The sequence below is a fragment of the Festucalex cinctus genome, chromosome 2 (genome assembly GCF_051991245.1).
Source record: "Festucalex cinctus isolate MCC-2025b chromosome 2, RoL_Fcin_1.0, whole genome shotgun sequence".
Classification (NCBI taxonomy): domain Eukaryota; kingdom Metazoa; phylum Chordata; class Actinopteri; order Syngnathiformes; family Syngnathidae; genus Festucalex; species Festucalex cinctus.
The window spans coordinates 12,378,236-12,396,688 of NC_135412.1; the positions used below are offsets into that span (position 1 = coordinate 12,378,236).

General features: G+C 40.6%; 1 protein-coding gene across 2 annotated transcripts; it reads left to right on the plus strand.

Moving 5' to 3' along the window:
• Positions 1–246: 246 nt before the first annotated feature.
• LOC144013740 (protein Wnt-2b-like) lies at positions 247–15,310 on the plus strand. Of its 2 annotated transcripts, none has more exons than XM_077512918.1 (5): positions 247–783; positions 8,299–8,519; positions 12,176–12,453; positions 12,795–13,059; positions 14,891–15,310. In XM_077512918.1, exons 1-5 carry the CDS (start codon positions 614–616, stop codon positions 15,118–15,120), a joined length of 1,164 nt encoding a protein of 387 aa, XP_077369044.1. In that variant the 5' UTR covers positions 247–613; the 3' UTR covers positions 15,121–15,310. The 2 variants fall into 2 exon arrangements, with proteins under 2 accessions (XP_077369044.1, XP_077369045.1); XM_077512919.1 differs by lacking the exon at positions 247–783 and adding an exon at positions 7,669–7,750.
• Positions 15,311–18,453: the final 3,143 nt, after the last annotated feature.

Genomic DNA, 18,453 nt, shown 5'->3' on the forward strand with positions numbered 1-18,453 from the left:
TATTATGTGTCTTATTACATATTAAAGCCCACTGGAAAGGAAAATGAAATTTATTGCCTTGTACTGCGTTGTTTTACTGGGCCAAAGCCACACACACATGCGCACACTCGCGCGCGCACGCACAGTCATCCCTCTTCAATATCTCCCTCCTAGTCAAACCCCATAACCTCCAATGGGCGTCAGCAGTGTGCCCTCCCTCTATCCCCCCCTTCAGCTCAGTCAGTGTGTCCGCCACTCTGTAAAAGGACTGGTCCGATCCGAGCATCATTTCCAACACAGAGGCGACAGAAAGTCCACGCAATTTGGACCGGATTGTTTATTGTTATGTTTTGAAAGGAGCCCAAAGGAGGATATAGGCGTTAGTGCGAAGAAGTGAAGCGGCCACACTTGTTGCCGGTGTGCTCAGGTAAGGCAGAAGGCGCACGAGAGGAGTCCTGTGCGCGCATGGCACCCAAGACGCGCGGCTTTTCACTTTTTTTAGTGCGCGGCATGGAGACGCACGCTGGATAACGACACCTGACTTTGATCACTTGATCGTCGAAGGCTCTCTACAGCTTCATCTTGATTTTAACCTTTTTTTTTTGTTTGGGAGAGGGACACCACGGAGAAAACCATGTTGGCTTTAAATAAGATTCTAAGCACACGGGCAGCCCGGATTCGGAGTTGTGGGTCAAGGGGAGTCTCATCCAAGTCACAACAAAATCCCAGGGCCGCTTCCAGGATTTACTGTGCGTGTGTTTTGCTGCTGCTGCTGGTCACCCCACGAGTGGATTCTTCATGGTGGTGAGCGAGTCTCTTTTCATCAATCAGACCTGCTTGGCTGACAATAAAGGCTGTGTAAAGATAAAAGATTGTATACAGTGTTCCCTCGTTTTCCGCTGGGGTTAGGTTCCAAAAAATACCCGCAATAAATGAAATCCGCAAAGTAGTTAGCTTTATGTTTTACAATTCTTATAAATGTTTTAAGGCTCTAAAATCCCCGACCGCACAATTTATACACTTTTCTCATTGAGACATTTACATGTTCTCACATTTCTCTCTTGTTCAAACTTTGACAATGTTCAAACCTTCATAAATTTTATAAAATGGGTATATTACTGTAAAAAAATATGCAAAATTGCACTTAAAAAAAAATCCGCGATACAGCGAGACCGCGAAAAGTGAACCGCGTTATTGCGAGGGAAGACTGTAAACGTAATTATTTATATTGTTTCAATAATCAGTGTTCTTAAATGGTTATTGCTCAATTGTTGAACTTGTAGAACTGCACAGTCGATCCCTTTATTAATCACCTCCTAGGGAATAAATAAATAAATAAATAAATAAATAAACACCTCCGGGCACGATACATACAATAAATAACAATACTGCAGGCTAGATACAAAGCATATTGTTCAATATATATTTTCAGAAATAAATAATCTTATTCCATTTTAAAATAGATTATTTTTAAAATCAATTTGTGATGGTTAGTTTCAATTCACTTTAATGTATGAAGTAATGACATTTTGTAATCATACCATCGACATTAATCATTTTTTTTGCCAAAAACAGACGCATTGTGCTTTGTGAAACATTGTCATTTTGTCATTCTGCCCCAATAACGGAGCGATTAACTTAATTTTTGTGGCAGTTGGCTCAACATGTGCAACTCAGCTGGAACTGTCACCAGACGAGGCAAAGCGGTCATTAATTTAAATTCACACATATGCACATATAGTGAAATACCCCAAACCAAAGCATTTTGTATACAATAAGCAACGGGTGAGAAAACACTAGTCATAATATTATATATATTTGTAGTTGCTCAAAACGAGATTTATATTTTAGTCAGTTTTGAGGTGATGGGGAACATTTTGTAGCTCTTAAGCAGTTTTGTGGCATGTTGGTTTAGACTGTGTGCCATTGATACAATGCCAGTATCGTGGAATTGTCATCACAAAATTAGGGACGTTCGATACCACTTTTTTTCAGACCGATACGGATACTCGGACCCTCAGTACTCACCGATACCGATACCAACTGCCGATACCAGTAGTACATTTTGACAAATAATTAAAAAAAATCACTAAAAGATATTTTTAAACAAATATATTTCCTTTAATTTTGACAAAAAAAAAAACAAAAAAAAACAGCACAGTCACTCTTCAATAGTCTTAATGCTCAAAATAAAACACAAAAATGCTCTTTTAGTTTAAGATTCACAATTTTGAAGTATTTCCAAACCGGTGAAGTTTTGGTGAAAAACTGCTGCAAGCTAGCGCCAGTTACAGGCAAGGAGGACTCACTTAACGTCTTCCCCCTCTGCCATCGGTCACTTGTACTCGTCTGTGTCACGAGTACTTAGAAAAAGGCTGGTATCGGCCCGATACCGATACCTGGTATCGGTACTCGCCCATCCCTACACAAAATACTAATTCACACCACTTAAAAAAAATAGAGAGAGCGAGAGTAAGTAAGTTATCAACATAGTCCACATAAAGCTGCTGTGTGATGTGTGATGGCCACTCACTAGCCACTTCATTAGGTACACCTGTGCCCTCTCATGAGAGGTTCCGGAAGAGCTATAGCAATATCACATGTTCTGATTTGCCGGACCATGTTCAACTCAAATGTAATCATTGTTCCGCGTTTAAATGAACAGATTTTGAGTTTTCCACATTGAAACCATCTTAACTCATTCACTCCCAGCCATTTTCACAGAAGCAGTCCCGTTCGCTCCCGGCTGTTTTACTGGATTTTGACTGATTTTGCAAGGCCCACAGAATATTGTGTTCAATTGCTATAAAAGCATGGAACCTATCAAAAGAAAGATTAAAGTCTCTTCTTTCATCAGGAAAAAAAAAGTATGTTTCTATCTGTTTCCGTTTTGCAGCAATTAGCATTAGTAGAGAGCTAAGTTTCATCAGTTTTTAATAATTGAGCTTTTTTTCTAGATGTCCCTGGTTGATCTCCTTTGCTCTGCTGCCACCTGCTGGCCGTTTGTGTAATAACTACCATTTCTGCAACCGTTCTTTGCAGTTGAGAGGCTGCATCAAAGCCTTCTGTATGCTCTTGCATAAAAAAAATAAATAAATAAAATAAACCGTATAAATATGTCTTTGGGTCACTTAAAAAAAAAAAAAAAAAAAAAAAAAAAAAAAAAAAAACGTATTTACACGTTATTGGGAGCAAATGGGTTCGTTCATGTCTTCAAAACAAGTCTTCCTTGAGCTTGGGAAAGATGAGTGGAGAAAAAAAAAAAATTCAAGGTAGCCAGGTTGGGTGAGGAGGGTGGTTGATCCAGTACAATGATGTTCTTATTGGTCGGGAACTGTCCGATGCTCTGGACCTTGTGAGCAGGCACGAGTTGTCCATTCACAACCCTATTCAAACTTGTGGGTATAGTTTAAATTATATCTTCGTTGAAACCAGTCCTGGAACCTTTAATGACACACCTATTGCGGTCATGAAATGCAATTTTGCAGATTCTGTCACATTACTTGGTTGCAACTAGCAGAGGCACTTTGGATTCGGTCTCAACTATTTCTTGGCTTAAATATGAACACAGAAGTTGAACTGCTTCCAAGTATGCATTGTTATAAATTCAGGTCATTATATCACTGGCATGGAAACAGGAGTTTATAAGATTCAGAGAGATTCTTCCATAAGCAGAAGAGAGGGAGCACGTCTGACGCATGTGCTGATGTTTAATTTTCAATATTGCACTCTGTACTTACAACAAGCGTAGTAAAAAGACTGGTGAAAGCAGTCTACTGATTTAACTCTTTAAAAAATATATATATTTATACTCTAACATGTATTTAAGTATTAAAGCATGTACGTAAAAATTAATAGTTGTTTATGATACACAGTACAATGTCTGTTTTGACAACTTGGTACAATGGTGGGGAAAAAATCCTCTGTACACAACATAGCAGGGGTCACTAATGTGGACAACATAAGATAATAATGTTATTATTATGACTATGTTACTATTATGAGCTGCATTTGGCTGGCAAACCAGTTCAGGGTGTACCCCGACTACTGCCCAAAGCTGGCTGGGATAGGCTCCAGCACCCCCGTGATACTTGTGAGGAATAAGCGATTAAGAAAATGGATGGATGGATCATAATATTATGAAATATCATTTACATGATCAGTGTTTTCACATAAATAAATTAATTGCTAATTAACAATTACACCCTGACCAATATGATTTTTTTAACCTGATGGTGAATATATTTGGCAGAAGAAAATGCATCCATCCATCCATCCATCCATTCATGTCAGTGACTGCTAGTGTTAATACAAACTACTCCAATGTCCATCCATGTAGCCAAGTACTGTATATTAAGTATATTCAGTACTTTATGAAACATTTTGTACATTAACTTATGTTGGTTGATTTGAGCCACTATACTATGTGAACTGCAAAGGAATAATCCCAGTGTTGTCATTTTGCAGGAGTGAGTTCAAGTTTTATGGCAGCAATACAATTTGTGGGATTTATGTTATGTTATAAGGCGTCATTACTTAATTGGCTGCTTTATCTGAACATACAATCCACACATACACACATATAGGAAGAAAATATAGAGATAAGAATGATAAAGAATAAAATAATTTAAAAAATGATAGAGTAGAAACAAGCAAAAATATGTATCTGTATTTGTTGTAAATCGAGTTGACATATAGCATTATATCTGTACAATGTTAGTTATTCAGTATACGATACTTACCATACGTACATTAATGTTATAAAGCACAATGTATAAAGGCATTATTATCTCTGTATACTGTATGTATATACTGTAAAAAGAAACAAAAACAAAAAAAACTTTGATCAAAAAGACAACTTTGATGTTGCGGCTACTTGATTTTACAAAAATTGTGCTCTTCCTCAGATTTTAATTTATTCCAAACATCAGTCAAAGTCTATCAATATTTCATAACGATGCTCAATAACGTTCAGATGTGCTGGCACCAAAACTAAAGCAGTACTTTCTTTCTGAGTCTTCTATCAATTTCTAAAGCTCACTTTCAGGGAGGTGAAGCCTGCTTTCATCGCTTCAGCCATCTTGGAAATGTGAGCTGACCCAGTGTTACACTAATCAATGAAAACGAAAAAAAACAAAGTGCTAAGTGTAGTAATGCACTGCCCCCTATCCATCAACATTGGAACTACCTGATTCATTTTCTCAAGTCATTTCTGCACATAACTTAAAAATGCTAAAAAATGTAGTGAGTCAGCTTCAGTTCTCATTGGCTCATTTGATGTACACTCACACTCAATCACTACATGCACAGTGTGTGTCTGCACCTGAACTCATTTGTCCCATGCAAAACTTCACATTTGAGTGTTGTCATCCACATGAGCCGGGATGGCGTGAGAACAAAACATGGAAGACCTCCAAGCCCCCCGATCTTATACCTCACCCTCACGCGTCTTCTTCACATCATCCAGCATGTAGCGCACAAGCATGCTGTTTTAGGTGTGCGGATGATGATTTACAACCCAATAAACTCGAGTCCTCTTGACTCTCAAGAGAGAAAGAGGAGAAATTAAGGATGAGTTGCTGCTTGGCTTGTCCTCGCCTTTGATGAGCACTCTCTCCGTCTTCCTCTCGTCTAATCCCTCTCTTGGGGGGTAGAGAGCCGCTAGTCTCCATCCTCTCTCGCAAGATCTCGTAAAACGACCACACAGCTACGCACCTCACGACGCCTCCTCGGTGACCCACCGCTGGCTGCTCTTATGCACACGCACACACATGTATCACTTTCAGGCATTACCGTGGAAAAGCTGGCAGCAATGTTTCATGTCTGTTTTATTAAGTTTGTGTGGAAGATTGGACAGAGAGCGTGGGAGAGATGTGAGTGAAAAGAAAATGAGAGTTAAAGGGGGTCTCAAATGGACAGGGTTATTCGAGGCCCCTTGCCCTGATTTGTGACACCAAGGCTTCGACTGTCTCATTGGGAGACATTTAAACACACATCCAGGTGGAGAGAGGTTAAGTGCCTATTTATTTGCACACAAGAGTAAATGGTTTCCTTCTCCCTCCTATACACAAACCTTAAACTCTTAAGTGTTGTAGACTTTGGGAGTCAAAGAAGAATGCGTTGGCCGTTCTCCACAGCATGGTAGCTACTACCTTGTAGCTAGCCACCTAATATGGACGACCAAAACTGCCAAAATTAAAAAAAAAAAATTTCAGATTTAATCTTCACTTTTATTCATTCATTTATTTATTTATTTTTAATTTTGGCAGCGTTGGTCCTGCATAACCTACAACGTGGACGCTGTTTTGCGTCGTTGTCCTTGTGTGCCCCCCTAATCTTGTCAAGCATTGTCATGTCCAACAGTGTTTGCCTGCCCTTCCTCAGCCAATCAGCACCCTCTGCCACTTGTGTCTTGCCCAGCTGTGTCTAATTGTGTCAATGAGTGTATGTGTATATTTAGTCTCTTGTCTCCCCCCTGTCCGTGTCAATTCATTGTCATTTTCCTTATGTCATGCTGCCGGTTGTGTTCCACGGCTTGTCTCGGTTTACCCTTTTGGGGTTTGTTGTTTTTGTTTATTAGTTTGTAGCTTTTGACCTCATTCTTCGCCTCCGCGCCCTGCTTCCCTGCATTTGGGTCCACCACCACACCTTAGTCTTGACATGTTGTTCTCTTGATTCTGCTTTAAAAAAGAAAAAATATGTATATATATATATATATATATACACATATACACTCATCAAGAAGAAATTCAACTATGCTGCTGTATATTTGTGTTGTTCACCAACAACACAGAGAACCAAAACATAGACATGCACGCAGGCATGGAGGAGTAAAGCAACCCCGCCCCCCTCCCCCCCACACTGTTTATTAACCAGTGATTGTGTTTATTTCGTCCACTCACTCGAGTGGTTGATTCACTGCCAGTCATTTTAGAGAATTTCGAAATTTTTAATACACACGCGATATGTTCAATAATTATATATAAACTGAATGTGCCAAATGACAGAACAGACTCGCTCTGTTGCGGGAGCGAGTGGATTGACTGGACCCCAAAGCAGACAGAAGAAGAGCAGGAAAGCAGTAGCAAAAATTTAATAAAAGGAGCACGATGAGTTTGTGAGGGAATAATGCAAAACAAAGTACAAATAAAATGGAACAAAAGGAGTGCCTAAGGCAATAACAACTATCTAAAAAAAGGTACAACAGAATACCTGGGGCGGAGTCCCAGCTGAAGGAGGTCGTCAGATACAAAAATACTATAATACTAGCGGTTACCTAACAAAAGGCAAAAACGCACATGAAATTGTCTCAGGAGTAGGACAGTCAGGACTCAGAACAAGGAGTAACATCAACAAGACGAGAATAGTCCAACGCCGTCCTTTAGCTTCTGCAGCACCTAAATACTGGACTAATTGGTGATGACTCCCAGGTGTGCAGCTGGGGACTCCGCCCACCCAGTAGAATACCAGCAGCTGTGAGACAAAAAGGAAAACACGTGACACAGCCGCCTGGCATGAAACACAAACATGACACTCTCCTTTCTTCCTCATCCCGTTTTTTTTATAATTGACAGTAGAAAAATACAGCCATTATTCCCATGGACTCTCAAACTGTGTTTGTTTCATATAAAATGGGGCTATGATGTCATCTACTAGTGGTTGTGCATCAGTAGTTTGTTTTTTTTCTTTCTAAATTTGACATTTGGAGCACAATCAGATTGTCCCCCATGTAGCTCCTTGGGGGGGCGTTTGTATAAATCCCGGGTTACTGGTGTGTTTATTGTCTTCCAAAGTAACAAACAGATGTTTGCAAATGTCTTATTTTGATTAAACACAGAAGATAATCAGTCTTCTTTGATGAAGGACGACAGAAATCAAATCAGTGAACCATTACTGTTGATATGCTGAAGTCAGAGGATTTGGACAATTTTAAATTTAAAATGTTTTCAGTTACGAGAGTGGTGAAGGAACTAAATAAACTTGTTAGTCAAGGCATCACTGTAGTTGTCATTGTATAGTTACTGGGTTCAACTCAAACCTAACATCTTACAGAGTAAACTATTACTGGTCGGAGTCATTGTTGAAGTGTCATTACAATTGAGAAAACAAGACAAGAAATGTCGAAAATAAACACACATCATACATACTAGAACAAAGTTAAATCTAGGAGTCCTTTGTTGTACTCAATTTTTGTAGTTTGTTTGAGTGCCTTGCCGTAATTGATGCGACCGCAGTCAGGCACAACTTTACCCATCTGGTGTGTCTGAATGGAAACATTCAATTCAATCAATTCACCACTGCTGATCGTTTCATACGCAGGTACATAGGCGCACTGGGCGCCCGTGTGATCTGTGACAACATCCCAGCCTTAGTGAACAAGCAGCGGCAACTGTGCCAGCGCCACCCAGACATCATGCAGGCCATCGGCGAGGGTACAAAGGAGTGGATCCGAGAGTGCCAGCATCAGTTCAGACACCATCGCTGGAACTGCAGCACACTGGAACGCGATCCCACTGTGTTCGGGCGTGTCTTGCTGAGAAGTAAGTCCACGTTGATCAGTTCGTAGAGTACACTTTATGGTCATACGAGTTAACATGGGTACTTTCAAAGGTACAATTGGGGCAGCATACTATTTGAGCTAGTAGAAAGGAAGGCTGTACACCTCTGTTTATATCCAGCCATGCTCGGAGCCAGACCTTCTTGATGTTTCGGTTTTATTCCTCAAGCTAGTACAGATCACGGGGCTTCGTGGCATACACCTTGCTTTTTATGTCGCCCCGGAGAAAATAATGATAATGATGAAGTGTGAGGTCAAGGGAGAGTGGAGCGAGCTTTTGTTGATGCTGAGTTCCAGAGCAGCCCTCCGAAAAGACTTTCACTGGCTTGGCGCAAGTGCCTGCTCTAGGAGTACGGTGTTTTCATCAGTCGTGGTAGAAGCATGCCTTCCGTTGTGTGGTTTGCCAAAAACTAGATCCTGACCTGAGAAACTTGCAATGTTCAATTTTTCGATGCATTGAAGCTAGGGTGGGAACTTCCATAAGGTCAAAAAGGAGGACATATTTAAAAAAAAAAAAAATATATATAGTGTTTTCATAGCCTCGCTGTTTCATATTTTTTTTTAATACAATTTTGCATGCATTTTATACAGTAATGTTCCTATTTTTTTTTTTAATTTATGAAGGTTTGAACATTGAAAATGTTTAAACGAGAGAAATGTGAGAAAATGTAAATGCCTCAATGAGGAAAGTGTATAAACTGTGTGGTGAGGGGTTTTAGAGCTTAAAACACTTATAATAAATTAGTGCTGTCAAACGATTAAAATTTTTAATCTAATTAATCACACTTTTTAATTTTGATTAATCACGATTAACCAGCTAAATTACTTGCGTATTCGCGTAATATAAAATAAATACAAAATACCGTAATATTTTAACATTAATGCATTTTATTATCTGAATGTCATTTGCAAACATTGATTAAATGAATGTACGCAATAGCATTCATGCGTGTATTGTTCAAAACGTAAACGTATCATATCAATTGGGTGCAATTCAGCAATTATTAATTAATTAAACGCATATTAGTTTTGTTTTATCCAAAGTCCCGTCGGGGTGTTTTTTAAAGCGAAATTTACCACCGAGCACACCAACTGGAGTCACCCCGCTCATTTTGGAACAACAGGCGTAGGAAATGCCGTGCATTGACCTCATCACTGACCTGCGCAGCCTTCAATGTAACCATCCGCGGTCGAAAAAAATAGTGCGATTAATATGCGTTAATACGTGATTAATGCGACATTTTTTTGATTTTTAATTAATCTATTAACACTTTAACTTTGAGAGCCCTATAATAAATGTGAAACATAAAGCTAACTACTAAAGCAAATAACAAGGAAAAAATGTCTTCAATGATGATGCTCCTCTTGCTTTTATGCTTCTCCGTCCCCGCGTGATCTTCTATGGCTGCTTTTCCCTGACTGCTCACGTCCGCACCGGCAAAGCGTGATGAAACTGTGAAACAAGCCTCAAGTGCTTTTGGCCAGGAAATTGTGCTCTTTCGTTTGCCTTTTCGCTTCTGTCAAAGAAGATGGCGAAGATATGACGTAGTTAGATCGCCACATGTGGAGCTTTGTTTACATTTATTGACACCAATGATGTAGGAGATTTTTAATTGAAGCCACTCTTGGCCAATTACAGAACAGGTGGAACAAACGTGGGGTCGGGCTGATGTTGCATCACATGAAATCAACCCGTGGCTCATTTTCTTTAAAAAGGAGGACAAACCAGCGTCCTGCTTAGGGTCGTGCAGGACGCAGGACACATCACCGAAAATTATGACTGTCCTGCATAAATCACCTGGCCACCCGAGTTGGACCATGGCTTGTCAAACTGCTGAACTGCAGTCAAGTTGGTTTAATTAGCGAGTACTTTGGTGTCTACACTAGTGAAAGCCATTCAAAGCATGCTTGTTGGAGATAGAAAATGTGCTGCATTAGATATGGAGATAAAGACTGTGTGTGTGGTAGAGAGGGATAAACATGAATGAAGATGTAAATATTTAGAGAGATATTCACTGTCAGGCACACAGCGTTAGTTTGAATAATGAACAGCAATGCCCTCCTTCAGCCTCCCACACAAACACCCCCACGTCACCCGCTGCCCTCAGCCACCCCCCTCACCACCACCACTGATGAAACAAGACATTCCAATCAATGCAGAGTCAACAGGTTGGATAACGGACTCGTCTTGGCTCTTGTGCCTTCCTTTCATTTATTATCAACAATGTAAAAAGGTTATACTTGCAGACTCACAATTTGTAAACGAAAAGTGTTAGTTTTGTGTAATCTCAGTCTTGGTCTATCAAATGAGACATCATTGTTAGGTTCGCAGAGCTGAGACTGCAAAACCAAGACACCGTCCATCATCTGGGGAGCTTTAGTTTAAAATACTCATTGTATCATGGCTGTATCATTTTGTGTGTCATGCTTTTATCCCCAACTTGAATTAGACATAGACATCAAGTATAGATGTTCCCTGTTTTGTATCTTCCAACATTGCACATGAGTCACTGCATTTCAAAACTGAAAGGTGAATGTAAGGGAAGATGTACAGGTCATGAGTTATTAGGATTATTTAAAATAAAGAGGGTGCACAACTTATTCGACCAACCAAAAAATATTCATCATAAACTCACACAGGGCACACAGTATCTTCACGTCTCTGGAATTTTAAAACCGCAGTTGCAGTGCAAAATTAATCCTAATTAATAATGTATTAACTGTACTAAAATAAATCCCTGTATGGGATAATGAGAACCTAGCAAAGAACAAACTTAATTGTTTGCATCAACCATTCAGAGTATTATCTCAGTATCATGAATCGGCACTTGCAGAATAGGTTTACATTTAACAAGATTTTTATTTATTTTTTTAATGTGTGTGCTTTGCTTTCATTTCATTGTTGATGGTTCTGATAACTGGTTCTGATGATCCAGACCAATCTGAGTAGCACTCAGTACCTTATGAGAGAAAATTTATATTGACATTCTTACTGATGGAATTTGTACTTAGAGCATCTCCCACACTTATTTTATACTTGTTGGTACAACCCGACGTCACACAGTGTTATTTTCTCTGTAGAGGGAGAAAATAAAGTGAAAAGTATGCTGCGGAAAAGTCAACTTACTGTAAAAGTGTGGCAACGCAAGATGGTCACTGCCGGCTTCACTTGTCGCTACAGCATGAGCAGCCCAGTTTATTTATTACATCTGTGCTGTATCAGCCTGCAAATCCACCTGAGTGGCTGACCGTGATCTTTTTTTAAAAAATTTTTTTTTATATTGAGCCAGGACAGCACAGTAGCGTTTTCATTTCATTTTCATAACTAAAGAGCTATGGTCATACACGCGTGTGGGTCGGCTAGCGTCGGGCTAGGTAGCGTCACGTTTACAGCCGGCGACTTGAATGACGCATGCGCGCTTCTCTCGGCAAGCACAGATCTATAGAGAATACTGGATTATGTGTGGGCATGGTGATGTGATGAACGCAGGGCTTCCATACTATACGTAAATCCGTGAATGAGCAGCGCGGGAGGGAACGCAGCCGACTCCCAGCCAATCGAAGCGGCTCCCTTCTTTTCCTTTAATTAGATCGCCGCACGCAAAGCATATTTACACTCTTTCTCTATCTCTATTACAGGCAGCCGAGAAGCAGCGTTCGTCTACGCCATCTCCTCCGCCGGGGTGGTGTATGCGCTTACGCGAGCCTGCAGCCAAGGGGAGCTTAAGATGTGCAACTGTGATCCGCAAAAACGTGGTCGAGACAAGGACGACAGAGGAGAATTTGACTGGGGGGGATGTAGTGACCATATCAACTACGGGATCAGATTTGCCAAAGCCTTCATAGATGCCAAAGAGAGGACGGTCCGTGATGCACGGGCGCTCATGAACCTGCACAACAACCGCTGTGGAAGAACTGTGAGTATGTGACTGTACTGTATTTGCATGATCTGTATGGCATATTTTTAAAAGTTTGGAACTGTAAATGTTGCTATTGAATAATTCACTGCCAGCTCAGGAAGAATTTACCTTTGACGTTTATACCCGTCAATGGCAGTGAATGAGCTAAAGCTCATGGTGCATGAATATGCCAGCAATTTCAGTTCCTTCTGTTGTAGCAATGGTCGATACGATTCAGTGGTACCTTGACAAGTTTAATTTTAATGTCATGTCCAAGTCGCACCAATCTAAAGACGTTTAAAAACAAACAAACGAACAAAAAACATTAATGCACTGCGCACCTCTCTTTATGCATTTAGGCAGTGAAGCGTTTCATGAAGCTGGAGTGCAAATGTCACGGCGTGAGCGGCTCGTGCACGCTGCGGACGTGCTGGATGGCCATGTCGGATTTCAGGAAGACCGGCGACTACCTGAGGAGGAAATACAACGGCGCCATCGAGGTGACGATGAACCAAGACGGGACGGGATTCACCGTTGCGAATAAAGCCTTTCGGAAGGCCACCAAAAACGACCTGGTCTACTTTGAAAACTCACCCAATTATTGTCTGCCGGACAAATCGACAGGTAATCTTCTTAACCTCGTTGATAGATGGGCCCTGTCTATGTTTTGTGTGCATATTAATGTCTTTGTTTGTGTGTGGCTGTCAATCATGGCAGTCAGATAACACAGACGACCTCCTGTGTGATGTCTGTGTCAGTGGAAGCTAATATCCTAGTAGCCTGGGGGACATGGTCATTTCTGTGACCATCTGACCTTTGTCAGTCTTTACCAACACAAGAACACACCTACGCACCCCTGGTGGTTAGAGCCTGTGTTGCCCCACCTTTACCTAATGCACCTAATTGATTATGATGGCTTCTCTTTGGTCATTTCATGGATGAAATGCTTGAGCAATCTTTAGGGATCAACACACCTGTCTGTTCTTTTCCCCCTATCTCTGTCAATTAGCCCATCATCCCCCTCTTTTCTCACCTTCCCAGTGGAATTCACAGCCTAGGGACACAAGCAGCTAATTTAAAAAAAAAAAAAAAAAAAAAAAGTTGCTTCTTTTTGTTGGCCACAGTCTCTCTCGCTCTGTCTGTCTGAACTAAGCGTAGCTGGAGGGCAGAGTGGGCCTCAGAGTGTGAGAGCCTGTCTGTCTGTCACGCTCCACTGTCCATTTAACCGTCTCACATGCACACGCGCACACGCAAACACGCACACACATTGCGGCTTCAAAAGGCGCAGTGGCTTGGGAAAGGCAGTGTAACTATAGGCTACTCTACCAACACTGCATAGCTGTCTATGTGTCGCTGTTGTTCTCCGGGCAGCTTGTTGTGATAGGCAGCAATTCAAACGCGGAGCTTCTCAAATCAAACAGCGACAGTAATCTCCGTGTGGATGACATTCACACACCTCACACACATAAAAGCCAATGCAGTTTCTGCCATCATATCTTTTATTCCATACATCCAATTTTTACACCGCTTGTCCTCATTTGGACTATAGTTGAGCAGCAGTCGCCAGTCCATCACAGGGCAATTTTTACATACCGGATTTTCACGACTATAAGGCGCACCGCATTATAAGGCGCACCTTCAATGAATGACATATTTTAAAACTTTTTCCATATATAAGGTGCTACAGTAGAGGCTGGGGTGACGTTATGCATCCATTAGATGGTGCTGCGCTAAAGGGAATGTCAACAAAACAGTCAGATGGGTCAGTCAAACTTTATTCATAGATTACAAACCAGCTTTCTGACAACTCCATTCACTCCCAAAATGAATAATCAGCTGTTTTGTTGTTTTCTCTGAGGTGAAGTATTAGTATTAGGTAGCGATCCTTTTTTTTTTTTTCAAAAATGTTTTTTTTTTCTTTTTAAAAATTATTCAAGGCACGCCAAGTAGCCCATCCATCCCTGTTTTCGATGAAAGTCATATCACAGCGATTTTACAAAGGCAGGCTCCAAGAATTAAAGCTTGCACAGCGGAATAGTGGAACAGCAGCCAGCGCTGATGTAATTGTGAGTCTTTGTCTGCATCCGGGATTAGTCTCTTAATTTAGCTGTTGATGTTGGGGCCAGGCTACGTGGCTAATGTTAATAACCTCATTTACAACAACAGCACCCATAAAGCCGATAAATTATTGGATGGCTTAGTAGATTGAAAGCTAGGTCAATTTGCGTTATTGGCAGTTGGTACAGTATGATTTATACACACTTCGTATCCCATCAATATTTTGTTGCTTTCTGGGAAGCTGTTACAGCTGCAAAGAGGGCACTGACGTCACGTTTTCCTCATTTTTCAGTTCCTCTTGTCAAAATAGCAGGCCTATAGGTCTGCTACACAAATGATGACGCAGCAACTGGTAACACAACTGCATAATATCATCAAACTCTTCTATATTCTCCAGGTTCCATTGGCACGGCTGGGCGGTTGTGCAATAAGACATCGCACAGCCCAGATGGATGCGAGGTCATGTGTTGTGGGCGGGGCTACGACACCACCAGAGTCGAACAGTTCACGCAGTGCGAGTGCAAATTCGAATGGTGCTGCGCTGTGGAGTGCAAGGTCTGCAAGGAAACCGTGGATATACACACATGCAAGGCCCCCAAGCAAGCTGAATGGTTGGACAAGACCTGAGAACGCGCCCCACGCCCCCTCCCCCCATCTTGTGATGGAACCCCACCCCTTCCCCCTTTGCAGGCCTTCCTGCAGGAAATTGCATTCTGGGAAAGTGTGTCTGAAAGTGCTCTGCATCTCCGCCATTGCCCCCCCCCCCCACCCTGTCCCCAATTCGGTTCATCATTGCATGGCTTATGTACCTGTTTGTGTAGAATTCAATGTCCGTCAGTATAACTAAATACCCGTTTGCCTCTGTTTGTGAACTGTTGGGATCGGAGGATGAAGAGTGTCTAAAGAAAAACTTGGGGTTCTGATGGATATGGCTCAAAGTTTCAGTCCATTGGATTTTTTTTTTCTCGAGTGTTTGGTTCTGGGTTTAAAATGGTTTGCTGCTTTTCTTCTTACATTAACTGAGCCTCTGAACCAGTATTATAACGTCATATACTCACATATTTTCCTTTTTTTATGGAAGGAGAAGTGTTTTTTTTTTGTGTTTTTTTAAACCCCAGGAACGACTGTTTTCGTTAGACTGTCTGCACTTTGACCAGTGAACATTGAAGCTAAAGATGTCAGAAAGAAATCTTTTGCAAAAGACTGAAGGAGAACATGGAGATGTCTATTATTTGAACAAATGGACATGACTCATTGGAACATTGAATGGAATACTGTAAGGGAAAATGGAAAGTATTTTTTTTAATGATTTATTTAAATATTGTTGGTTCATTTCCATCTTTGGATGCAATGCACTACAATGACTGACACAAGGACAGCAATCTTGTCAGTCAAACAAAAACCATAAATCCCAAACAGATTTGACAAGAATGTTCTTGAGCTTGCTTGTATAACTTTGTGTACTATATGGCCTTATTCAACTATAGATGTTCCTACGAAATATATGTTAGTAAGACACTAGAATCTTGTTTCGTTTTTCATTTGGAGTTACGAAAAGAGAGCAGAGACTTTTCAGATTAAATGGGTGGGGTGGGGGGGATAGAATCTGGGCGATATTATCCTTTTCCATGATAGGGTTATTTTTGATTTGATAGATAATACAATACTGTGTAATAATCCCAAAAGAAATTCTGGTAATTTTAATAAAAGGCAAACATATCACAGCTAATAAAAAACAAAAGGTCATTATGCGTTTACAATTAGTGTACCCATAAGAGGCAATAGGTTACGTGTGCACTATCAGGCGCACCTGATTATAAGCCGCACCCAGTACATTTCTAAAGGAAAAGGCGCTTTGTACATACATAAGCCGCACCTGACTGTAAGCTGCATGTGCCCACATTGAAACATGAGATATTTACAAAGAAAGACGGTACACAGAAAGAGTTTTCAAAGGTTTAATAATATACCTTAGCTTTTCTTTCCAAACAGTGCCTGTGACGCGGCAGTAACACGGTAATACGGCAATACGGTAGTAACTAACAGGGCTGGTTAAAAATAACATACTGGTAAAAGTCATTGAGACTTCTTGTATTTTCCATGATGAGGGTCTGTTCATGCTCATTTTATTCACGCACAAAGAGCGAAGTTACATTAAACATTAAATGTGATGATTAAATTGCCAACTAAGCGGAAGCATGCTCTCGCTGCAAATCTAAGATCACCACAAACTATCATTTTGCAGGTGGTAGAATAAGTGAGCAATTACAGTGGTGCTTTGGTAGAGTTTTTCATTCAAAACAGACAGATTTTTTTTTTGGGTTAGCTTGATGCTAAAACAAAATTGGAAACACCATACAACACATGGCACCGTTCTAACTACGTGAGATAAGATTAACTGATAATTTATTTTTGCCACTTTGTAATGTTGCAAAATTGTGAGTTTATTTCGCATAAATTCATGTTGTTGTTGTTTTTTTTGTCGTAAATTTGCCACTTTATAAAGTGGGAAATTTGTGAGTTTATTTCTCATAAATATGTTCGATTTTCTTGGAATATTACATCTCCTCTAAAAAATATATATATTTATACTTGACGTTGTATAATACAAAGTGCCACAACAATAAATAATAAGTCTAGGGATTGATTTCGCGTAAAACAACTCACACACAGTACAACATCCATGCCAGGAACAAAGGCTTATTATACTGTGTCAGTTGGGGTCGGGTTTGTCATATCAGTCAAAGGGGGGCAAGTGTTTGATTAAAGACCCAACCTAAACTCCTGCTGGCCTCATCCCACCCTTCACTAGCAAATCCAGGTGGGTCCCAGCCTAATGACAAGATGGCCATAATTACCCGGGGCTGTTGATAGCTGGCGTTTTGGACATGGTCATGCCACAGAGGCCCTAGTGTGGGCTCCTGCTTGGGTCACATTTATTCAAAGGTTTCTTGGCCAGCTTATCAAAGCGAATATTTTCGAGCAATCTTCCCTGTCTCAGCCCCTTGTGTTTTCCAGACTTTCAGTCCAGTCACAGCTCTCATACATTGTCAGCATAGAGATGACAGAAAAAAAAAGGAAAATATCATCAACAATCTCCTGAAAATTCTAATTAAATCTCCAATCACATGCAAAGGCCCACTTAACTGATTCCAGATGCATGTCGTGTACAATATGTAAAGTGTAATGTGATCCAACCCATGTACATTATCAGCTCATTGTGTTTATAGCTTGTGGACAGATGTTGGGCCTTTAGCCTATTATATATGATCATGGTGAAGCAGGCACATGGCTTCCTGCCACAGCACTCGCTGCTTCGTCCAGCAGAAAAGATTATGAGTGAAAATCGTCTGGCTGTTGGTTTGACATAATTTTGTGACACCAGTCCTTTTTTTTTTTTTTTTTTTTTTTAACACACCCTGTATATGCCAATGAATGGTATTGAAAACAAGGATTTGGAAGGGAAAAAATGGTGTGGTGTTTATTTTTCTTATGCTTTTAATTTTTTTTCCTTTGTATAATTGCTTGGAACTGTGTTTTCTTTTAGGCCAGGCCAATAATTGATTGAGATTCCAATATAACCATTTGAACTTGAGTTGGTTGACATAGAGGCAAAGACAGGCCTAAAAAAGGAGAAAAAAAATAGTTTCTTTCATATACATAGCTTTTGTGGGAGCAAACACCACAGCGCCGATTTCAGGCCCAACCAGTATTGAAGAATGGGTACTATTGCTTGCTGATGTGTTAGGCTAGGACCATGCAAGTCAACCATATGCCATGAGTGCAGGTATTTGCGTAGTCCAGCCCACTCACAAGCTGGGTTAAAGGCCCAGGACCCAGAAGCCAACGATCTACAGAAAGCCCAACACTGGGCCAAGAACCACCAAAGGAATTTTACTTCACCTCAGAGTTTGGACAAAGGTGTTGGATTCTCCCAATATATCACTGGGAAGACTAAGA

Coding starts and splice junctions, on each gene's coding strand:
- LOC144013740 (XM_077512918.1), top strand. CDS start 614: ATGTTGGCTTTAAATAAGATTCTAAGCACACGGGCAGCCCGGATTCGG. Junction 8,520..12,175: donor CGGGCGTGTCTTGCTGAGAA/GTAAGTCCACGT, acceptor TCTCTATTACAG/GCAGCCGAGAAGCAGCGTTC. Junction 13,060..14,890: donor TCTGCCGGACAAATCGACAG/GTAATCTTCTTA, acceptor TATATTCTCCAG/GTTCCATTGGCACGGCTGGG.